The sequence below is a fragment of the Motacilla alba genome, chromosome 6, assembly GCF_015832195.1.
Source record: "Motacilla alba alba isolate MOTALB_02 chromosome 6, Motacilla_alba_V1.0_pri, whole genome shotgun sequence".
NCBI classification, from domain to species: domain Eukaryota; kingdom Metazoa; phylum Chordata; class Aves; order Passeriformes; family Motacillidae; genus Motacilla; species Motacilla alba.
The window spans coordinates 25,426,482-25,452,226 of NC_052021.1; the positions used below are offsets into that span (position 1 = coordinate 25,426,482).

General features: G+C 38.9%; 1 protein-coding gene across 4 annotated transcripts in view; it reads right to left on the reverse strand.

Annotated features, from left to right (window-relative positions):
* The window catches only part of SORCS1 (sortilin related VPS10 domain containing receptor 1), a 263,542-nt gene that overhangs the window by 132,235 nt on the left and 105,562 nt on the right, over positions 1 to 25,745 (reverse strand). For all 4 annotated transcript variants that reach the window (XM_038140148.1, XM_038140150.1, XM_038140147.1 and 1 more), the window contains exon 3: positions 14,200 to 14,299. In XM_038140148.1, coding sequence (XP_037996076.1) covers positions 14,200 to 14,299 — 100 coding nt within the window. The remainder of the gene's footprint in view (positions 1 to 14,199; positions 14,300 to 25,745) is intronic.

Below are 25,745 nucleotides of genomic sequence, written 5' to 3' on the forward strand. Positions count from 1 at the left end.
ACCGTGGAATACTGATTAAAAATGAGATCCGTGACTTACAAAAAGCTGTGATAAATTTGCATTTAAAAGCTTGTAAACCATTCCCAAGACAGGCTTGGATTCCTTTTTCCCAAGTTTTCCTTCTAATCCACTTAGCCGTCTTCTCTGTACATCCATATTTTTAGTTTATAATAGACCTTGTTCTTATTTTCACCAAAGACTGCAATAATGTACTACGTTAGTAACTGCAATTTAAGAAGGGTAAAAAAATCTTGTTAAACATGATAATCAAACATTTATTTTTCAAATTACTCCAGCTATAATCACAATTAAAATCAGAGCAAAACATATTAATTATTCTGACTATTACTCAGCTTAACAAGGCTACAGCCTAATAATCAGATTTTATTGCATAGAAAACTTTTGGGTTTCTGCTTTCCTATCATTTATTGTAGCTATTTTAACTTATACTACTACACAGAACAGGCACATTTCAGAGACAAGCAACAGGTTTTAAATGGGCTTATTCTCAACACTGCAAGAAGCAATGTCACCTCAGGGTGGTGGGGCAGCAGAGATGAAGCCCCCCCTTCCTTCATGTTCTTGAATCTAGAACATTGGTGGCCACACGAAAGCAGTTTCTCTCTCAAATGTAAAGTCCTGTCTAAATGCAGCTTTTAAGAGTCAATAACTGCTTTTACTAACTGAACACTGAAGTCTAAGAAAATTTCCCTTTTAATGAGCATAAAATATACTTATCCTTTCCAAATATCCTTGCTGTGGATTACACATTTATGACAAATATTAACATAATTAAGTATCCTCTTGAAAAAAATACCTCTAATTTTGCTGTAGTCATTGGGTCTGCTTGTTGTGGCTTTTTACTGCAGACCTCCAGACTACACTTAAAATTACTGTGCTGATCACTTGCATTTATTATAAAGTTCTCAAAACTCTGTGCAGGAAAAAAGCTGGCAATTTCTCTTCTCTCGGGCATTTTTTAGGTTGGCTAATTACATTCTCTCTGCCTAAATTTCCCCTGCAGCTTAGGAAAGAGATGGTTTCCTTCTTCCTTTCCACACAAATACTTTCTGCAGCTTCACCACCTGCTGTTAGAGGGGTCCAAATACATTCTGACCTAGAAGAAGAGAGATTTCAGGTACAACAGAGAAAGGAAATGAAGATTTTTTTTTTGTTTATTTCACTGCTTCTTAGAAATGTTAGCTTATGCCAGCTGAGACAGGCTACCAGGTGTTTTTGCATTTGTGTGTGTTTGTTTGCAGAGCCCTTCAATCTACTCAAAGAAGGAAAAAACTTATTTTTCCTACTCTCCACAAATCAGTGAGGTGGAATATTTTTTCTGGATTGAAGCACATTAAGAAGGAGACTTTCATGTAAAGAATATGCACTGAAGGTTCTGGCTGAGAGCTGGGTACCTGCCTGACCCTCTGTGAGAATCACTCCTTTCACCACAGCCACAACACAGCCTGTGGTCACAGCCACCCTGTCCCTGGAGAGCCCCAGCAAAGAGCCCACCTGGCAGAAAGTCTGACCCAGGAGGAAGAAACGTGGGCTAATTTCACTTTAGATTAAACTCAAGCTGGACCACAGCAGCCTGCAGTGTGAATGATTTGACAGATTAACGAGTAATATTTTATGACATTTAGGGATGGATTTTTCAGAAGGATGAGGCATTTATTCTTTCTGAGGTTTTGCATTTTAAGGAGAGAACAGCCTTTCCACTGCTTGGATTTTAAAAGCAGACAAACTTTGAGAGGGTTTTGATTTTTAGTTTTAAATTCTCTCCCTCCCCAGGAAAAATAATGTTGTTTTCTTTTGATGAATCTGCTTCACTTATTCTCAATTTAATTAAATATTGGTGTAGCAAGCACAGAAAATATCTTTTTACTGAAAGACATGTTTTTCCATCTCAAATGGTAGAGACCATATATCTCTCATACGGCACTAATACACAGGTGTGTATAATATAATGTAGCACCTATTATATAATTCCAAACAGAATATATACACATAGCTTTAGTATGGCTATAATATAGATATATTGAACAATATTAACCTTCTTTATAGTGGGAACATACTTTTTATTATGCACATGAATTGACTATTAATAAAATATGTTTGCACTTATACAGCACCTCACCCCAAAAAACTCAGCGAGATTTTTCTCAGTGAAATATATTTCTGTTTTGCAGAAATCAGGAGCTACCACTTCCAAGTGTAAAGCTTCAATGCAGCTTTTTCAGTTATGTGTTAAACGAGAAAGCAGGTGAAAAAATAAGAAGTTATAGATTATTGAATTTTTTTACATTTTTTAAAGTCACCTCTCCACTCCTACAGATATGAAAATAACTCTGTTAACTTGAGTACTGACATCTGTGGAGACACAGTGACACAGGCTGTAGTCACACAAGAAGCACTCCAAGTTCCTGACAGGCTGTTGGAACCTACATTGAAGTCTGTGTCCCTTTTGGTGGTAGCTGAATTAGCTGAAGGATACCCTGGGCTGTGCCAGGCTATCACTTGTAGGAGTCAGCTACAACAGAGCCAGACTCCAAGGCTAAGCTTTATTCACTCTGGGATCCTCCTCATCAACCCACAGCTGGTTTTGTCATGGAGGTGCCCTAACAAAATAAAACTATATACAGATTTGGCTGTATCTACAGTGCCTTCAGAGACCTAGCTAAAGAAAAACTTCAATTCCTCCTGATTTAGCTCCACAAGGCCACATTGCTAAACACGCAAACTTGTTACGGTACATCTGTTGTCCAAATGGTGGAAAACCCAAGGAAACTCAGACTGCATGCAGGTCCTGCCTGGTTGCAAACACCAGAAACACCCTCAAAGAGCCACTTCATGGCTGACTTTTCTGATCCACATCAACCATTTGGTGAGTAACAATCACGTACTTTTAGCTTAGATTATCCTCACTGAAAGCAAGGGAATTCCAAAGCACCAAGTACTGTGGGTTTGGTTGTTTTTTTTTCCCCCCTGAATTTCCTTTTAGCACAGGCTTGGCATGTTTGCAAATCTCACCTTCAGGGTAGGCTTAAATTCACTCTTGAAAAACACTGAGGTGGCAGCCACACTTCCATAAGAGCAGCCGTACTTAGCATGATTTTAGTGGCTCTAACGTCACAGGAGCAGGCTGTGACAAGCACAGCACTTGCTGCTAGCCAGTTAAGATAGACTGCTTCATCATTATCAACCACCAGGGGAGAAAAACGCTTTTATCAATATTATTTTACGGTTTATTTAGAGATGTGAGCAGCAGACATACTCTAGGAAGAAAGGAACACCTATGCAGTGTGTTGGCATGCAAGTAAGGACAGGCCCTGAGGCTCAAGAGCTGTCAGGTACACAGCTCTTGCTCCCCTCAACTTTCAGAGCACAGTATTTTTACTAGCAAGGCCCACAGTGTGTTTCTCCTACAGCTGCTGGAAAATCTTTTCTGTGAAATTATTGGGGCATATTAGCTGAAGAAAGAGAAAAAAAAGAGGAAGAAAATGAGCCATATCATCGTATAAAACATATCTATTCTTCACTTAGATTTTTCTTATATTCCTGATGACAAATGAGAGATTAAATAAAAAATCTCATTAAAATGTTGTTGTCCCCAAGGTATATACAGATGTGGTTTGGAATTTTCACTCTTGCCATCTTTAGAAAAGTTTCAGTTATAATGAAAAGGAGAGGAAAACCCAACAAGTTCAACCAGGCAAAGAGCCAGAGCTCCAATTACAGCAAGTAGGATGGGAAAAGAGTAATAGATTTTAATTGGTGCCCAAGGGGGGAAGGTCAGTCTCTTTGCAACAATGGGAGCCTTTGGTGGTAATTGACTGAACGCTCCTGTGAGAGCCTACAAATGGCAGCAACACACTTGAAACAGCAGCATCAGAAAAGGTTTGGCATCCTGGAGCACATGGAAAAGTTTTGTTAGTAGAGGTAGTACAGAAAGACAGCAGTGAAGCACTTTAACAATGAACACGACTTGGGAGACAGCTCTCAGCTCCAAGGTTTGAAATGTCAAGACACATTTTCATTAGAGAAATTTATTTAAGTTTAAAAACAAATATTGCCATGACACTGAAGTCAGGCACACAGGGGTGTGGAGCAGCAATGATTTTTCCACTGCTAGAATGAATCATTGAATGCTGAGTTAAGCTTCCTCTATTCCTCCACGATAACCTAGTGCCACACAACCAAAGATGCTCAAATGATTGATGTTTTCCTTTCTGCACCTTTTTTTTTTTTTTTTTTTTTTTTTTGTGAAAGAGTTTATTTGTATCTGGAAGCAACACAAATGAAGGGCACAAACTTGCACAGGTGAACTGCAGTTTGTGATTCCCTCTCAGAAAGAAATGGTACAAAAGGAGATTTGAAAGACTGTGATTTTCTTGTGATGAGAATCACAAGAATTAGGAGAAAAAAATGATTTTTTGGCTAGGATTTCTACCAAAATCCTGTGTTCAGTTTCTCTCTCTCAGCAGCTGATTATTTTTTGACCTTAGAAAAACATAGATTTGATCTCATTCATAAACTGGGACTGACAATATTTCTCCTGAACTACCTATCAACAAAACAAAACTAAACAAACAAAAAAACCCACAAACCAAAATAAAAACAAAACAAAAACAAAACAAAAAAAAAAACCACCAAAAAAACCAAGAAAAAAACACCCCAAAACACAAATGAGCAAAGAACTCAAGCAGAAGCAGAGAAACAGAAACTTCCACACTTTCTTCCCCAGTTGATACTACCTGGGTTCGTCTGCAATTGTTCTTTACTTTCTGGGAGCTGAGTAATATGGCATTAGGGAGGACATATGGATGTGTTTGTGTTTCTCCCTTCACTGCCAAACGCTAAGCACGAACTGCTGTCATTCAGATTTGCTAAGCTATTACACTGATTATTTACCATTAGTGATAAATGGAAGACAAGTTGTACACCAGAACCCAAAGGAACAGATTCTGTTCAAACACAGAGGAAAAACAAAATTCTCCGCCTATAAATTCTTAACTTATAAATAGGACAGAAGAATCTTGGTCTTGACGCAGAAGGGTGAGTCACAATAACATGATTTTGTACTTTCAGGGCTGCATAATGTCCAGGAACAGCTGTAAGCCCATTGCCATGCTTATTATTAAGGAATTACTTCTAATGGATTGTCTTCATCAGAAAGCTACATCCAGAGCACACAACATGCTCAAGAGTAGAGATCAGAAATTGCCTATGAGGAAACAAGGAGAGACCAGCAACAGGCCACACACACAAGGCTAAATCCTCAAAAACATTTTCTGTCTGAAAAAAACCAGCACAGAAAAATAATAGTCAAACTCTGTGCAATGTGGTGTGCAAAGGAGCCCTAAACCAGGAAAAGATGATTTTTTTAACCATATCTGATGAAGATACATCTTCTAATTCTGCATTGTGATAAGGCATCATAAATTAAGGTTTTGTTTGTGACTGTGCAGTTGCATGTAGAACTTATTCCACAGCTTTCTGTCTGTCTTTGGTCTGTGTGGAAAAAGATACTGAACAAACACATAAGCATCTCATCACTCCAGAAGAGAGACAAAACCCTGAGAAATGCCTGCACACAAAGAATTTGCAATGCAAGGACCAGATCACAGTTCCCTTCTAATTCTCCTTATTACCTCTAATGAAGGAATTAGGTATAGGGGACTGGAGACTGAAGAGATTTTATATTTACTCAGAGGGAGAGACCTAAATGCATATGTGCAGTGGAGAATTCAGTGTTTTGAATTGAAGCTGTTCAGAGCAGACTTTTAACAACAATTGAATCAGCAAAGTGATTAAAAATGTAATTCAAGTACCATTATTATGTTCCACTGTTTTCAGTAGAATTTATCTTGGTAAATCTCTAAAGAATTTTAAAAGGAACCATTTCAAAACAAAATGGCTTTAGCTTTTTGCACCCAAAACATTGTTATTCTAACATCAATCTCTTCAAGACAGAAAAGTCTTAGATGACCTCAGCAGAAAAAAATAGTGTTTTGACTAGGAATAAGAGCTTTCAATAAATATGATCTTTTATATTTCTCTAAATAACAAAATCCATTATTCACAATATTCTATATGCAATAAAAAACTGCAAATTTGATTTTTGCTTGTCAAATACTGTGTTAATTTAAATGTTTCTGTAAAACATTATCTTTTGAAAATATTTCACCAGCTTTTTAACTGCAGTGTCAGTGTAAGAAAAAGCAACCAAAGTGTGTTGGCTGACAGATTTATGGTGACAGTTGGCCACACTCAAAATTTACTACCAAGGATTTCTCTCAAATCCTCACATGTTTTTCTTGGCAAATGTGCACAGAAACACTGTGAAGGTACAAGTGAGACAGGAAACATTCACCATGGTATGATTTCACTCCCCTACCCATGAAGAAGTGTTTAGGAAACAGGTGGTCTAGGGTTTGATCCCCTGAATCAGAATACATAGCAAGAACTCCTCTGATACTTTTTTGTAAACTTATTTTGGTTAATGTCAACCTCAACATCACCCTCAGCATTGCCTCCAACAATTGCCATTATCATTGCTCTGCTTCCTCAACAGCTTTCTCTCCTTTGCTCTCACTTATCCCTAAAATATTCATCTTTACAGAAACACAATTCAGTCCTTCTGCGCATGGTAAGAGATTCCTCCACAGAAAAACTGAGTTTATGCAAATTTGTGGGAGACTCACGCCCATCTGAAAGCCATATTGTAGCAGACAGAAATAGAATTAATTCTGTTTATTCCCACCCACAGCCTCCCTATGCCATTACTCTCACAGCTGTGTGATAGGCACTGTATTTTCCTTGGTCTCCAAGTTATATGCCTTTCCTAAATGTTTTAATTCCTGTTTTGACTGATTTTGAGAAAGAGGTGGAGAGATGGGAATAAAAAGGCACAAAAGAAAAGATACAGACTACAGTGCCTTATTTTCAGTCAGTTTTGACCCTTGAATTCTCTGTTTGGTGTTAAATTTGAATCTTTTTTATTATTATCATTATTACTCTGGCTCTGGAAAAAGTCTCTTTGTCCTTGCAACAAGAAACCTAAGCCTTTCACTTAGTAGCACCAAAAGGGAAAGGGCATTCATGGTTTTTGCAATATCTCTTTCATACCAGACACTTAATTATTCCCATTTTCTCCACGAAGCTTGGCTGCTTCCTTAAGGATCTCTTACTCTCAATTTGATATATGAGTCATCACTTGTTGGTCTCTAGTTCTCATGCTATTTGCATACAAGTCAAATTCCACATTTTCTTAGCAGTAGATGGCTTTCTAATTACATCCATTAATCTTTTCCATCACTCCCCTCTCTCTGCATTTACTAGCTCTTATCAATCAGAAGTTTAATAATCAAGAATATTTTTTCTTGTTTATTTTCTTCACTTTCTTCTCCCTGTACTCCAAGCACAGCTAGACAGAAGGCAAAAGCCTCGAGTATCCTGTCATTTCATCATTCATTTCTGCATAGCAACATATCTGGACTGCAGAAGGAGTGAGCAGTTGCAGTCTGCTGGCAAACATGCCCTACAGATTACACAATCTGCTAATGAACAAACAGTACTTTGCTGCAGGCCTAGCAAGGGAAGGTTGAGTGGTCAATATTCAAACAATATTTCAGGGGTTTTTTACATTATCATTTCCAAAATGCCACAAAACAGCCATTATATGGTTATGTCACAGTATCACGTTCTTTTCCCCTTGAAGGTGAACTTCCAAAGATATATAGTATGAAGACAACTTCCAAATTTCATGACCAAAAAGTATATTCCTACCACAGCACAACAGGGAAAGGAGATAAAAGAGATTTAGTTACGAATCTTTAAAACCTCAAAACCCAGAAGGTAACCGAAAAAGCCCCGCTGTATGTTTTTTTAGCCTAACTTTATGGGACACTGAACAAACTGATTTTCAACTACTTGGGACCAGTTTTTCATAAGGAAGAAAAAAGTCAATATTATGGCAACTGGATTTCTTCCTGGTTTGAACAGCCTGTCTTACTTATGGAAATGGATGGAGCTACAAGTTTGAAACTAAGACAGCTCTGTTCTTGCTCTGCCACCAATCCCAGCTGTCTGTATACAGCCTGCAACTAACAACATATTGCTCCTGTGCTCTCTAAGCTGCTGGCATGTATCCTTCCTTGCCAAAAGGGGTATCATCTGTTCCAGAGTATTTGGTAAATCACAGAGGAATTAAAAAGGGATAAAAGAATTGAAGGACATTCAACAAGAGATTATCTTGCATAAATTTTAATTGTCCAGTTTGCAGAAAACAGGGAACAGACTCAGAAGGGAAAGAACACTTTAGAAACTCTGAAGATGAATTCCCTGGCTTGTACCTCCCTATCATTAGTTTCAACACCCAGGGTGCCCTTGGAGACTTCTGTGAGATACAAAGGCACACTGTAGTGCTACTTTGAGTGAGGAAATGTCAAAACTGCCACTATTTTTGATAGGCTTACAAGAGCAGAAGTGGAATAAATGGGCTTTGATTTCACTTCATATCCGAGATGAGATATGGATGTAGAGTAATGGCAAGGGCTTTGTGGGTAATGGCTATTGTGAGAGCTGTCATGTACTGCAGCCGTGAATCAGAAAGTTTGGTAGCAGATGCTGCCAGACACTTCAAAAGTAAAAATATTCACTTTGAAAGATGAGGCCCTGCCTTCAGTTTGTTAATATGGACCAAGTGATTGTTAATTGTTTGTTTCCCCACAAACTCGGTATTAAAGACAGCACCGGCTTTACAGTGACACATCTTCACTGTCTCCAGGGAAACTACCCAACTGCCAAACCATATCCAACAGATGTGAGCAACAGCCCACCTTTCTAAACTAACAAAAAGTTATCCTTGTTTGCGTGTGAGATGGGAGGCAGAAAAGACAGTTTTCTGAAATGGAAATAAGTCTACACTTGTTTATCTGGTTCACAGCTAGAATTACTCTTGAATCTAAAGGTATTACAAGCAAAAGTGAAAACTGTAATTGCATTAACCCAAGGACATCCCAAGATTATCAGATTTTCCCATTACCACCACCAGAGGCTTGTAAAGCAGTCGACTTAATCCATCATTATTGCTGAACTGCAGAAAATTAAAGACTTCTTAATTCTCAGTGTGACACATCCCTCTTCCCATGGGTAGTGAAGTGTTTGCATGTGAACAGTGCTATCCATTGAACCACCCCTGCAGCCCAAGATAAGCTCTTGTAGGTTTTCAACCCTTTTCAGATGAGATGGAATCTTTAGCTCAAACTGCTGAATGAAACAGATTTACGCCACTGTATTTAGAGAAAAAATACTCTCTCTGAAGCAAATTATGAGGCTATAAAGAATCATTAATTGTGGTCATAGCATAGGAGACATTTCATTCACCATCCTGTGTTATAGAGCATTTAATCCAAACGGAAGTTTCCATTTGAACAAATTTATGTTTTGATCTCCAAAACAGCGCAGGACAAGGTGGTTCCTCCCTTTAAAAAGGTAGGAAAACATTCTCAGTGAACATCTCCTTGAAACTGTCTGTTCACTCAACATTAAAAAAAAAAAAAAAAAAAAAAAGAAAAAAGAAAGTAACCAAAAAAAACCCAACCAAAAAAAAACCCCCAAAAACCCAAATGCAAAAGAAACACCAACCAAAAAACCGTAAACAATTCCAAACATTCACACATGCCATTTTGGCCTCTTATGACTGAAAGGCGGACTCACAGCCTGCAGCTAACAAGGACCTTTCCTTCCAAATAAAAAGAGGAGAGCAAGAAAATAATTGCTTTTATCTCAGCAAGAGTGGACTGCAATGACACACTGTGCATGACAGACAGAGGCTGGTCTCCCACTGTGCCTAATTTGCTAAGGATGCCATCCCTTGACCACCACAGGACTGACTTAGTGAAAGCCTTCACACCAAGATTTGCTGAGGCTACAAGGAGGACACGGCCGGAAATAACTGTTTTTCCTTGACTGAAAAAATCAACACCTGCCCTCAAATCAGAGTTCTGAAAGTTTCCATAGCAAGGCAGGTCAGAAACAGAATTTTTAGAAGTGTTCCCAAACTGATTTTAGCAACTGAAGAGAAGCAGACTCCTGAGAAACAGCAATGCCAGGTGGAACTGTTCACCTCTGTGGACACTTTTCACAACCCTCAGAAGAGTGGGTACAAAGGCAAGTGTACAGCACACAGCTCCAGTCTTACCCCTTATACAAGGGGGCGGTTTACATTTCACAAACAGAACTTCCCTAAAGCAAATCAACTTGCCCAATACCACAGGATAGAAAGTAGCAATCAATCATTCCCATTTCAGCTAATAAGGGTAAATTTTCTACTGTCTTGACTAACAGAAACTTCTGCCAACTATTCTGTGCAGAACCACAAGCCAATGCTAGAAAGAACAGAAGGCTAGGCTGCCATTGCTTTAATTTCCTTTCATTTAAAACTCATTAATATAAATAAATGTGAAGTAGTTGGGGATCTAGCCAGCACTGAAACCCAAGCAATTTTATTTACAATAAATATCTGCTGTCTTGGTGCTACACACTCAACAGGACAATGCTTAACACACTGTGGTAAAGGTGATAAACACAAGCAGTGAATATCAAGGAAGAGGAAGGCATCTGTGATCCATTCATCTGTAAAGAGAAAAAAAAGTAACACTGTTCTATATAGCAATTAAAATTTGAACAGCTGGAGGAATAAAGCAAAAAAAACCCAAAAATCAAGGCAGGCCTGTGGAAAGGGAGAGAATAAAATAAAACAAACAAACAAACAAACACTACCACAAAAACACAAACCCAGAGGAAATATCTGATGCACTAGTCCTATTAATAGCATAAAAGTCACTGGCAGATACTATCACCCAGCATTTGTTAATTAACTGAAGATACACAGATACAGGGGGCTTGAAAGTACAAAGAACGACTGGGCTGCACAGACTGGCTCTTTGCAGAGAACACAGTGTGCTTCCTACAAGGACTCAGCATCTAAATTAGCCAGCAGCACTTCCTGAGTCAGAGAAAACCTCCAGTTAAACAAATTCTGGAGGCCCCACCACAACCCATTCACTTTTTATGTGTGTATGCCCATGATTTTCCATGCAATGAGTAAAAACAACCTATCTGAAAGGCTTTTATAGCAGAAAACTGCAAAGCTTAGTGCATGTGACTTTCTAAGAAAATGACCTATACACTTCTGTGAAAACAGAATTTCAAGGTATCTACTTGGATTTTTATTTTAGTTTAGTTTGGAACCCATCAGCATTATTCCCAAACAGTATTTCTTCATGTAGAAGCATTCAAATAATTTTCTTTCTCATCACAGAAGGCTCTATGAACCTAACAAATAAACCAATGTTGACATACCTAAGCCTAGGGATTTATTGCACATTGCACATATCTCTTCTGGAGACTTGTTGACAAATACTCAAACAGGCTCTGTGTCTTTGGCAAGATCCACGTGGTACATTTTTTACCCCCTGATCTGTGTCATCTGTCATGCGACCAGGTAGCACAGTAATTCAGTAAAAGGAAAGAAAACTAAAAAATGTTTCCACTTCTCTTTGCCAGGACTTATACATCACTAAGTTAGTAACCACTTTCTGTCATTTCCTTTGGAAAATATTGTAATTCAGAAAAATGCCAAGCAGCAGCAACAGGTCGTCAGTTTAAATTGCAAATAATGACTGACTTTGTTCTAATTTTTTTTTTTTTCCCAAGCATCCTTTTGCAATATGACATTGCCTGTGATGTCTGGTTAAAGGATTTAATTTTGTTCAATAAAGAGACACGAATTGGAAGTCAAAAGCTTTTAGAAATAAATTGGCATGCATGGGCTGTGGGAAGCTCTGCAAATACTGGGTATTTATAGACCCATTTTTTTTTCTAGATGGAGAAGAGCAAATAAATTACAACAAACAATTTATTCAACATGATGTTATTTGTTCATTTCCAGAATGTGAAAACAATCAGAAATTCATGAAAAAATCTATCAATTATTTTAATAAACCCAATTACATGCATTCCACCGTTCACTGTTCTAAGTGCTCTGCTTTGCAAAGAAGAGACAAGACTTACACAAATGGTACACTTGTTTCCTTTCATTACAAGCAATCAGTCCTGAGTCAGCTAAGTTCAAAATTTACCTTCTGTTTCAATGGAACTACTCCTAAAGTTAAATATGTGCTAAAAGATTTTTTTTTTTCCAAAACAAGGCAACTTCAGTAAGTTAAGTACATGCTGACCCCCTTACGGATCGCTGCTGTAGCAAGGTCTCTCATCTAGTAACTTCAAGATGAAAAATGCACCATTTTCTTTCCCACTACTGAAGAAGCCTTTTCTCTCTGCTAAGGAAGGCCTTGTGGAAAAAAAGGACATTGAAGGCTGCAGGTCTAGTCTGAGAAATCACCACATACAACTAATATTTAGGGAAAACACACTGTTAGCCTTTGCCCAACACTAACTGCAGCAGTGTATAAACCCTTCACATGAAGGGCACGAGTTTTACAAAACTCGTGGAGTTTAGAGTAGTTGAGTCCTAAATTTTAGAAGTATTTCTGCAGCTATCCACCCAGCCCACATTAGTGAAACAAGATGAAACTTTCAAAGTGATCAGAGTTTCTGAAAGTGTTATCAGAGTTTTAGGAGAGAAGAGGGGATCAGGTCTTAGGAGCCATAGATTCTTCCTTGGTGGCAAAAGTTTTAAATATGTTTCCTTCAGCTTTTAATTTCACAGCAGGTATAACAAAGACCTTGAGCTTCAGTATTTTTGCTTTTCCTGTAGAAGTATTCTTAGTGGGGACACATGCCATGCCCTCTTAACCTCAGGGGACTATTTGGGCGTCTAAAATTAAATGTTTATTGACAGAATGGCCTGATGTTCTACAGAAACAGCAAAAGGAGGGCCAGAAATTCTCCCTGCAAGCCTAACTCTGCTCCTGCTAAAATAAATGTTGAAAAATTCAATCTTTCCACCAGACCATTACCTAGGCCCTCTCATCCCAGGTGTTGCAGCTTTCCTCTGGCACTGGATCATACTGACTATAGATAGGCCAACTTTACAGCAGACTTCTGCCAGAAAAGATAGTTCCACACTTCTGCCTGAAAGCTTTTTCCTTCCATCTACTTAGTTTTTGAGCTGGAAAGGGATTAGTTTTCAGGCAGGTCAGTCCTGGATCCAGCTCACCAGATGGCTACACAAACAAGGGTGGCAGAGAAGGGCAGGGAGTGGGAGGGGGCAGGATGCAGCCAGAGGTGATGAAGGCTCTCAGTGCCAGCCTTCATGTTGGTTGGCTTGCTGAAGGACATTTAAGTGATCTGATAATTTCGTTCTTCAGCTCCTATAGAAGAGCTTCATATCTTCTTAAGGGTCAGTATCAATGAGATGACATCGCTCCACTAATTTGAGGCCATTTAATTGCAATTTAAACTGCTAAGCGTTGTCCTCTCTGGTTAGGACAGCTCCCTCTTTCTTTCACAGTCTGTCTTAAAGAACACCTAATTGTTTCAGTATAGTGAGAACAGCAGTATAGTGACCTCAGCTGCCCTAGTACACCCAGACTCCTTTAAAGGTGAGTCTCCCAACATTTTCTGCCAATGTAATTCAGTTCTGCCTGTAGTGACTCAAGGACTAAAAAACATGGAGTAAAACCAAAAAATTTTCTCAAAAACTTATCTCAAAGTAGGCATCCAGATTCCTTTCATGAATATGTCAGCATTATAAATTCATAGTAAAGTGTTAGTCACTAGGGTGTCTGAATGATTAAAACCTTCTGGGCTTCGAAGGCATTTTCTCTGCAGGAATTTGTCAAATCCTGTTCAGTTCACCTTTGGGAGCAGTTAGAAGACAAATAATGTTACATACAATCTGGTCACTGCAGATGCATTTCTGCTATTTTAACAAGTCTCTCTCTCTCTTCCAGAGAACAAAATCAACACCACCCAGAAGGTAAGCAAGCGATCACATGCACGGTACCTGTCCATTTAATAGCCATCCTTCCCTCAAGTATTACTGGTAAGTGGTAGAGCTGGTACAACTTGGGTTATATTTTTATAAAGTAACACTTTTTTTCAAGGCAAGAGTGACAGAGAGATTCCTGCTACTTCAACAGTGACAGATATTGAGGAAATGAGGAGAGACCTCCAGGGCAGAAATAGCACCATAAAGGTAAAAGGAGCCAACACATCGTCACCTACCTTACGTTTGTTTGTTGGGCAAACATACAAGTAGCTCAAAATAGTCTTCAGACCAACTTTATCATTCAGTTTCTCATATGTTGTCCCATAATCTGTTGACCTACAATTCAAGAGAGATTCTTGTAAGTACAAACACTTAATCACAAAACCACAAGTCACTTGGCAGCTTTTCAATATAAGTCATGCTTTAAATAGCAGAATGGCTCTCCAGAGCTTTTTCAATGATTCATGTAGTATATAATGATACTTAATTATATACACACAGCATCATGTGCGTGTTTATAATTTGCATTTAAATTAGATTAGGAAAAATTCAACCAGCATCTTCCCAAAGCATCTTAAACATACCCAATAAAAAACACTACATTTTGCATACAGAAGATAATGATTGTCAGAAATGCCAAATAGCAGACAGCAAGAGACTAAGGTTATCAACTCATCATATACTCCAAGCTTGGACTGATTTTGTTAAGATGGTTCATCTCAGCATATTCCAAAGTAGCTTCTCTAACACTGACTAGCAGAAAGGATGGACACATGCTTTTTTCTTGCTTTAAAAGCCACCATTCAGTAGAGAAAATAAAATATTTCTGAAATTAGGGTTGCCCAGAAAAACACTGACTGCATGTCTAGGGGAAGAACAAAGACAGTGAACAAATAAGACTGTCCAGTGTTGCTGCAGGAGTTACTCTTAACAAACGACTGGAACCAAGATCAATCATCAGCAGAGGTTTTATTCATTATGCAGCTCATGCTTGCCTGAATTCTGTCCCAGTATCTCAGGGATTTTAGATAATCAGCCCAGCCCAGTAGAGTTGATGTCCATAAATTGCAGAAAGGGACATGTATCTGGATAACAGACTTTCAAAAGCACAACATATCCCTGTATCTCATCTGTAACATGTACATATGGGCCTATACAGAACTTGCAAGCAGTAACATGAATTTTTCCTTTTGCTAAGCACTCCAAAACCAGACATTCTGAAGTAGGATCTTGGCACTCATTATTTGCAGGTTCCCTCCTATCAGGGCAACAGTGGCTAAATTCACAAAGGCTTTAAGACGTTTAATTCTTTTTTTGGTTTCTTGTTGTTTTTTGTTGTTTTGCTTTGTTTTGTTTTTTGGTTTTTTGTTTTTTTTTTTTGTGGAATATGGGTGGAACATTTCTGAATCAAGTACCATGCCTACATTCACATTATAGCTTCTGGGATTTCAGATTTTGCAATCAGTACATGAATAAAACAAGAAAGCAGCAGCTTAGGATTTTATCCATGAAAGATGAATTGCACTAAAACGTGAATCTGCATTAAAGTTGAGTCTTTCAATTTAGGAACTTTATAGAAGCCTTTGCACATATCTGCCTGCTCATATAACAACTGCCCTATGATTTATGTCTATAGATTTCTCCTTCCCTCCAATAAACACATGCCCTCCTGTGTGCATGTGTGACCTTTGCTGTTTAGAACATTAACGTCAAATTCTCAGCTTCTGACTGATCTTTCCCTTTATAAGGTCATCTCTCTCAGGAGCACATATAAACTAACTGAGCTATTTCCTCAGAGGATTGAGGAGTCGGATACTGTGCTGGTTGTTTCTGTAACTGAATATTTCAGAGATGCTCCAGAATCCAGGTGAGGGGATCCACAGCAGGGTGCTGAACACAGCCTGGCCAAGGACTGCAGCTTCCCTTTGTCACCTTGCCCCACCTCACCACCCAGTCTTATCAGAAATGAGTATTTCTGCTGCTCTCTGCCTAAACCCCAAAAGCTACCCTTTGTGAGGTTTCAGCTGGCAAGGACATGCAAAGAATAAGGACTAAATCTGACCTGCTGAGTTAGAAAAAACATATTAATGAAATAATGCTGCTTTTTCTTATACCAGTGACAATGAATTCAAAATGGGATCCTTCAAAAGGGGACAGGAGCAAAGAAAATCTGAGACATAAAACTTGCTTTGAAATTGTTCAAGAAAGGCAGCCAGTACCCCTGCCACAACACAGCAAAATTATGTCAACAACCTATTGCAAACAGTAATCTCAGAATTGCCAGCCACTTCTTACTTCAAGTCTCTAGGCAATTGTTTTGCATTCACAGCTTTATTTACAGGTAACACTCTACACAGATGGAAGCGTGTGCTTCTGTCAACATCCATAAAAGAAACTGAAAGATTTAAAAGCTTAGGAAAACATAATTTTTTTCCAGATGAACGAATTCACAAGCAATCAAAGGAGCTACTATTAGATCTTACTCTCATTATTGTGCTCTAAACTGACAATAACTAGTCCTTCTACCTTCCCATTTACCAGTTTTTTTCTTTTGTACCGCTTTACATTTACTCTTAATTTTAACAGGGGCTGGGGGGGGGGGGGAGGGGGAAAATGTTATATATACAAGAGCAGGTAGGCATCCATAAGTGTTTTAACACAAAGAAATGGTAATACAAACATTTGCAGAGCAGTGGGAAAAAAGAATTCTATCAAAGGAAACACTGCATCCATGGGAAGTCTCTGTTGGGATCTAACCCAGGTGTCTCACCAACCTGCATTCGTCTTATTTCTTATATATATATGTGTGTGTGTGTGTATATATATATATATATAAATATATATATATATATATATGCACAAGCAAGCACTGATTAGCAGCCTAGATAATGAGCTTTGTTTGTCTTATTAAATGGGTGTATAAAGCAGCATGAGACTCCTAACCCATAAAAACACATCAGCCATAGGATGGCCCAGGAAGCCAGCCTAACCTGGAAGAGCTACAAAAGACAGATGCACCTCAGCAGGGTGTAGTCATTAATGACAGAGTAGGATCAACAAATTCAATCCCAGTTATCTGAAGGGGAAAGGATATGCAGCAACCAACATCTCCACATTTTGTGTGGAAGGCTGCTCCTCTGAAGTTCTACAGAGAGAAATCAGTTTTAGTCCATCTGTATAACATCAGCAAGCAAATGCCTGGAGAAATCATTGTAAAGCACTAAACCCAGGACCTGCAGAGCTGAAAACACAAAAATAGACTATGCCCTCTAAATAGCTACAGCTAATGGAATAACTCTATGTAAATGAGTGAAGAGTAAGCCCTATTTTATTGTGTCTCGTATAGACACGTGTTGCAATGGTTTCTCAAATTCGTTGGGGGGAGAAGGGGGATGTGAGTGGTACATTGTGGATGTCACTGAAATGCAGATGACCGTAGAAGAATAACACTCAGAAAATAAAAGTATTTAGATTCAATTCTGAACTGCACACCTGTCCCACCATATTAATTGTAATTGCTATCATTAAATCCCAGATTTTACCAGTAGCTGTTTAAAATCCAACTCCCTATTTTTTCAGTAAAGCGGGAGACAATGCAAGAAGATAAACATTTTCATGATTACTAGCTCATTTCACAGTATAAAAATGTACCAGAATTGTGGGATTGAAGCTCTGGCCTTCCCAGTAATAAATTAAAACAAAACTAGAAACATGTAGAATAATTTCTGTTTTGCAAACTATTTGCAAGAAAGCTGACATTTAAATAACTTCATTATTATTCATTGACAGGGCTTTTCCCTCTCTTCCCGTCGGGGTAAATGACATTTCTATTACAGTATTATAAAAAACTCCTGCACATTTTAAATAAAGTCACTGAATTCCATTAGTCCACCTACTGTCATGAATATATCTCAATCCATTCCTACCAATATTTCACAATTATAATAGGCATTCTGAATCAACCAGCAACATGAACCCTATGGAAATTTTCTTGCTTCTCAAGAAGCACAGACTGACATTCAGAGTACTGTCAGTTTGAATATATAGATTAAATAAATTCCCTAGTAAGTTGCTGTTTTCTCCTTTGTTACAAATTTAAGGTTGCCCGTAGTTATTTTATATTAGATGCTGAAGACTTGAAGAACTGAACAGTTGATCATTTGGTCAGGAGGCTTTTTTTTATTTTTTTGCATCAAGATCTTTCCAGAACACTCCGTGAGCAAAAAAGAAAACCATTACTTGCAGACTTTAAGCTGTCTCATGTCTCCTGCTTATTGAGAACAGCTTTCTTCCCATGTTAACAGATTAAGTTACTTGTTATAACACACATCATTAAGAAGCAATCACTTTAATTGGCACCATTTACTTTTTTTTTCCCCACCAGTTACACTTGTTTTTCACATATTAACTTGACTGCTTCCCCCAGCTCCACCATGAGAACACTGCATTTCATGTCCCTATCCCCCCTCCTTCCTCCACAGTTTAATTTGCTGCTCTAACCGTGGTCCAAGTGGCAGCCAGGACCAGAAGCTGCTGTAATGTGGTCTGTGAGCAGCAGAGCAGAGCAGCCTGTCCTGACCAGGGACAGAGAGAGAGATGGGCTCTGGCCTTTTGCTCCTCCTGCACATGAATTCACCCCTGGCACAAGCCAGGCATTTTTAAGTTAAGCAATGAATATTAGATCTTGTGTTCCAGCCTTACACATAACTGAGTTTGCCACCTGGTTTGCCTCCAAAGGGAATGGCCAGGTGAGCACAAGATTTGCCAGTTGCTATCGTATTCATCTCTGCAACAGCAGATTTTTGGAAAGAAGCCTTTCAGATCGCAGAAGGCAGAACTGCAAAGCCACAGGCTGCACTTATAAAAGGCTTTCAAATGAACATGTTTTTGAATAAAGGAATAATTAAGACATTAAAAATGATCTTTCATGTCTGAATGCAAAAAATATTGGAGTTGGTAATTCTGGAGCAAATTTGTATTCCTGTGTGCAGTGTTTTAGGCTGGTTTGTAATCTCTGCTGTCGAGTTGTTGACTTTTGCACTCTTTTTTTCTGGGGAGACTTTGAGGTTGAGGTGCTATTGCTTCATCCCTTAAATTGAAACTCTTTACTTTGGTTTCATAGCCAGGTAGTAAAGCTTCCCATTGATTTTTGCCACACCACCATGTTTCACAAAAGCTAGTAATGTCAAAGTCTTCTTCAACAGCTGGCCATTTATGTTCACATGTTCTTCCTGTTAAGCCCTTCACAAGGCATTGATAGATATCACTTCTGGTCTAATGCCTCTTTTGATTTAACTCCTTCATGTGCAACCCTGCTATTTTTTTCCAGAAAGTAATAATGCCTGATCTCAGTTTCTCAGGGTGACACTTTTTTTTTTTTTAAATGTAATTCTTTATTTTCATAGAAAGTTACTTGTGCTTTGCAAATTACCTTGCTTCACCCTGACACTTCTCACCACTGTCTGTCATTTTAATTCACTGTATAAATAATTCCCCACAGCTTTTCACATTTCTAATGGGATCTGTTTGCTTAGCTCATGGAGACTGACACATTTTGAACAGAGTTATACAATTCCACCTGGAAGAGCAATTGCAAGACATAAACACAGTAAGTCCTCTGTCCTTGGACAAAATTTCCATGTAGAAAAGAGCTTCATAAGAGTATTGTAAGACTTTGGTTCAAGAGGGCAATGGTCTGACAGCAGTGCCAAGCCAAACAATTGGTCAGCATTTCTTTAAATATCTGTAACAGCACTGCACATGTCACAATATTAAAACACTTCAAATTTATCCAGGCAGGTTGAAATTAAATTTTTTGACATCACTACCATAAAGAAAAATAAGGTATTTCAAAACTCAAGGGACCCACATGCCTCACTCCCTAAGTGAACACATTTCTGATTACTTTTTTCTCATGAGGCCCTCAGCAGGCTGGCAAATAGCACTGTTCCCACTGTCTAGGTGGGGAAACAGAGGGAAAGACTAGATAACTAATCCTACATTTGAAGGAAGTCTGTGACAGAGCCAAATTCAAGTCCCCTCAGGCTCTACCATCTTCCCATTCCATCCTGACAGGTTAAAATTTTCTGGGGTTTTGTGAGTGTAAATAAGGATTGAAAGAAGTCTTGCTATCAATGGCAAAACAAAGAAGTACAAAATTAAGAACAGTTTAAATAAGCATTTTAGAACAGATCCAAACCTCCATTTTGAAAATATTTTCTTCCAGTCTGAGCTGTGACTGTAGATTTTACTTGAAATTAAGTCATAAATTTCTACAAGTTTAATGAAATGTGTACTTTTTTCCACTCATGGGAAGAATTTTCTCATCATAAAATAAAATTTCCCACCTGCAGAAGCCACCAAAAAGACTTGGAGAGGGAGTAAAAAAATTACAAAGAAACAATAGGAAACTATTAAACTGACATTTCTCTGCATAATCAGTTAAAGTAATTCAATTTTCTTCTTTTCATTTTCAATCAACTTTTATTTGGAGTAATGTAAATGAACAGAAACCTACACACTCAAATTTCTTGTAATTTCTGGCTTAATATAGTTCAGCTGATTATTGCTATAAATAATTTAAAGATGTGACAAGCAGGAGAAGCAGCTCATATTTTATCACCCAATCCCCATTCTAACTATTGCATTGGATAATTTTTCAAAATATTATCCAATTCAGAAAGAAAGAATATAGGGGATTGAGAGTGCCATGAGTTGTCATTTGTAGGTGACACAGATGAGCTGCTTGTCTCCCCTTCAAGTAATGGTTCAAAAAAAATTAATTTGCCTAATTTGCCTTCCACGCTGTTCCAGTGGAGAGTCAGTAACTCAGGTTACCAACTCATGGAAGCAGAGAATACTTCTTCCTCTGTCAAGGTCAACAAGAATTTGGTCAATTGCTTCATAAGTCATGGGGTGATGACAGTGGAAATATTCCAACAGGAAGACAAGACAGGTTCTATGGGATGAAAGGAAATTGTACAATCAGGATGAGGTTATTTCTTACTCTTATCTGTGTCAGATGAAAGGTGAAGGGAATGGTCAATTATGATGAACACGCAAGAGTTCCCAGTTGGACAAGACAGAACAGCAAACCCACTCATACCATAATGCACAGCATTAGTCAGCAGCAAGACTTAAATGCATGGACAGGGAAAAGATGAATTCTCCAAATAATCAGGGTAACACACAAATGAGAACCATTATCCTGGTTTTGGCTGGGACTGAGCTCATTTCTCCTTAGCAGCTGGTCCAGTGTTCTGTTTTGGATTCAGCATGAGAATAATGTTGGTTACACGCAAACGTTTTGGTTGTGGCTGAGTGGGGCCTATGGTAAGTCAAGAACTGGTTAGTGTCAGTAAGAAAGTGCACAAAAAGCTGGGAGAAAGCACAGCTAGAACAGCTGGCCAAAGGGATATTTTAACCATCATGGCAGGTTTATATCAATAGGGGGAGTTAGCTGGAAGAAAGGCCAGTCTCAGTCTGGGAACAATTTGGTGTCTGTTAGCCGGTGGTGATCAATGGTATCATGCATTACTTGTTTTTCTTCGGGGTTACCTCTCTCTCTCTCCCCCCATCCCCTCCCTCCCTTTAATTGTTATATTTTACATTGTTTCAATACCTTTTCTTGTCTCAAGGGATGAGTTGGGGGGTTCTATTTCTGATTCTCCTCTCTATCCTACTGGGGTGGGGGAGCAGCTGGGTGGTGCCTTGCTGCCAGCTGGGGTTAAAACACAACACCTGGCTGGCAGGACTGAAAGTTGACATAAAGTCTCTGCAATTGGCCAAGCATGAGGCTCTAAGTCTTGTAAGTGCTTTTTTATCACCTGAAAGCTTGGACAATGGTGCTGAATAGGCTAAGTACTCTTGTCCTGAGATCAGAATTATCCACCTGAATTGATCTGCACTGCTCTTGCTAAAGACTGGCTGATATCTATTCTGCTAAAGCATAGCATTCTTTGCAGAGATCAATCACAGCTGTACAAGCCATAGCGAACAACCCTTAGAACAAACTAATCCATGTTGTTCACTCAGCTTCTTCTCTGAGACACCTGGTAAATTCACTGGAAAATAAAACCTAGAGAGGAAATAGTCTGTGGCACACAAAATCAATAGTACAGCATCTAAAATATAATGAGGTAAAGCTAAAACACCAATTTAGATGTATCTGTTTTAACTCTGGTGATGTGTATTCCATTGCATAATTCCTCTTCAGATCCTTCTACCATACCAAACTAGCCATGGCACAGCATAACCCAGAACAAACTTCCATGTGAAATAATACAGAGACTTCTATGCTTGTGAAATGTCATTAAACGACTTTTTAGACATCAGTTTCTGATGCCACTGCCTTTTATAGCAGAAGTAACATTCCACTCTATTGTGAAGAAGAGCTTTTTATCTTCAGGCTTCAGAGACATTGCCGCATAAAGGTTGGATACCCAAAGAAAAGAGCAACATCAAATATTTTAGCCTGAAAAAAGATCAAATTTGGATTAGATGGGAATGATGCACTTTTCCCCTCCTCCCTTTTACAGCTTCTCTAATTTTAGATGTCTGTCTCATCTTGTTAGATCAGTAAACCCCCTTTAACTGCACAATGTAATGGTTTCTCATGTCAGCAGGCTAAGAACAGAAGATTCTGGCAGTTGATAAAATCCATATTCAGATTCCCCACTCCTCTGCCTGCTGATCAGAGATCCGATCCTGATCACACTCTCATGTAAATCCAAACTATTTACTGTGTAGGTGCACCACCACAAACATGGAATTGGATAGCTTCAGTGATCAGTTTGCCCTTGCTTGGAAGCAACTGCTTCCAGGAAATCAGAAGGATCTTTGCTGTCAGAATGCAAGACATGAAGATTTTTATTTCAAGTGTACAATTACCGAGCTTTTGTTTGAAAAATAATGCACTGAGATTTGACTGGACTCTGTTCTGGAAGTGCTTCCAAGGAACTGTTTCACAGGAGTGGACTGTAAATTCACTATTTGCTAAGGGCAACCCCATTTTGGGGGTCAGCTACAATCTGGAACCCCTCTCTGCTGTGCTAAGTGTCCACTTCATTATTAGCTCTGGAAAAGGGGATAGGATGTCAAGAGCAGAGGACTTTGGAAAAATAACTGTATAGTTACCACCTAACTTGCTAGGTTACCAGGCTCCCAGCAAGGCTGGTGTTTGCCACTGAGTAAGGGGAAGGAACTGGGTGTTCCCTCTCCATTGCCTGAGCAGCAGAGAGGGTGATTTTCCAGAACTTTCCCCCTCAAACTCTCTTTCAGCTTCTCACGTCCATGTAGCCTCAAAGACTCGTCTCCAGTTCCTCACTGACTGAAGCAGCAGAAGTCAAGAGCAGCATAGGGAGGCTGGCAATCACAACCCCTTTAGCTGTTCTAATCCAGGGCTGGGTGAAAGCCAGCAGTGAGAAACAAAGGAGCAGCCATCAATGCAAGACCTCCACTTGACCGTCTCAGCGAAAGGCTCAAGAGGCTGGCTCAAGTGGTGCTCTGGCTGAAACATCAGAGCCATCGCTCCTGCTCTTCTTATAAGTCATTTTGTGCCACAGCATCTGGATCCATGTGGGAAGGACCAGTAACTCCACTAATTTTTGGCAGCTAATTAATATATACCAAAAATATAATACCAAATACATACCAAAAGCTGACAGGCTATTGATGCTCACTCATCTGATGGTGTGTATGATGCAAGCATCTTCTCTGTCCCTAAGTCCATAGTAGTGGTTTTCAATACTTTTCCATTTGCCACTACAACATTATTTTCAGTGAGAGACTCTGAAGAAAGAAATGAAAGTTTACTGACAACAGGCTTTTTCCTTGTTACCTTAAGGGAATTTTGGGCGATCAGTGGAATGTAAGTCTGGAAGATCTTGTTCACCTGACTCATTTGTCAAAACAAAGAAGCAGGGTAGGATGCAAATCACTGCCCTTCCTTCCTTCATTGGGGGATGGGGGTGAGCACTCTGCAACACTGCCACTCACAATGCAGCCACTCCCACAGGCCCAGCCTCTCTCAAGGCTTATGGTCATCAACAAAACAAATCTCAGCCTAGCTGTGCTGGATATTAAAGTCATTCTTCCATATGTTTAAATCAAAAGCTGCCTTTTAAATTAGGATTGAGAATGACTTATGATTCTTCTTGCCATATGTTTACAGGGGCATACTGACATCAGCACAACCTTAATGCCAAATTCTTGCTCATAAAGTGGTTCCTTGAGTGTTGATTCTTCTCATTTTCACCCCAGTCTGGTGTAAATCACACAAATAGCAGGGACTGGAGCCCAGCAATCATCACGCTATTAACTTTCTAATTGATGGTAATGGCCAGAATAAATTTCAGGCACCCCAAGGGGTGGTTAATGGATTTTGTAGCTTGAGGGCAGAGCAACAGGAAGCTTTTCCATTAATCAGGGAGATGAGACAACCATACATGTCCTACACTTCCCACCCCATCATAACACTGAGGTCATTGCAGCTTCGCTAAAAAAACCCTCACAGCAGGCTGAGCTCAGTTAGAAAGTTTGATACACTTGTTCAGCAGAGCTGCCTTAGCATCCCCAGCCACATTATACATCCAGAAAGCCACTTTATCCCACCTCCAATTAAGAGTGAGGAGCAGTTCTACTATGCCATAAATGCATTGCAGGTCTTCTGCAGGGTATGTACTAAAAGAAAAGATTTTCTGGCTAGCACCATCCAAGCATTTGCAACACAATATGCAATCTTCATTCTATCCTGCCAGTGCAAATCAACAGCTAGAAAGCTTAAAAGATCCAGACAGCCCAAGACATTATTGTCAAAATCACTGTCCAAGCCCCTTAGTTGTTATAATGGAGTAACTCCCAAAGACCTGTAGCATTTTTAAACCAGCTAAAAATGTGCTTCATGCATTAATTCATACTAAAGTTAGTTGGAAGATGCAATCCCTTAGGCAATACTAATTTTTTTCCCCTTGCTTTAAAATATCATTATTCCCAAAAACTGGATGGAGTAAGAATACAGGAGGGAAAGAGATTAAATTTAAAAAATAGTAATTCAGAGCGTTTCATTTCACTTGTACCAGCGTAATCATTATCCATTCAACTGAATATTTTATAACACAGTCTGGCTGTCACCCTACAGGAAAAAAAGCTCCAATGAAACAAGGACAAAAATCAAAATGAAACACACTTTCAGTTTGAGGTTATTACTACATTTTCTGTCAAGATTTCATTTTTAAAATATTGCAGAAGATTTATCTGAATAATGCCGCATTTCCCAGAAGAAAATTGTTCTGCTGGAAAGGTTTTCAATTCATTCTCTGAGTCCAAGCAGTGAGCACACTAAGCTGCTAGCTCGACTCTCAGCACACCACAGTACCTAAGAAAGAATTTGTTGTTGCTGGATGTAAAAGCTGTGCTACACGACTTCTCTACACAAGAACCACTAATTAATGCTTTTAAGCAGACAAATACAATGAGTGTTACTGTTTTTCTTTTTAAAGCAATTTCAGTGCTGCAGCTTTACCATTTGTGTCAGCTGCAAATAACAGACAACACCCAGAGCCATGCAGCTTTACTTTTTTCCTCTTGGTTGGTAGAAGAATATTTATCACTATGTATCTTAAGGATCAGTGGGGTTGTAAAGCTTGCTATTTATAGCTACTCTTGGGGTATGGAGCAGGTGACAGCAATTTGTTCCTCTGACATCTAACCTTAGGTCAACTCCAGTAGCAGAAGATGGATTTTTACAGGAAAGGAAATGAAAGTACACAGCAGAAGATTAATA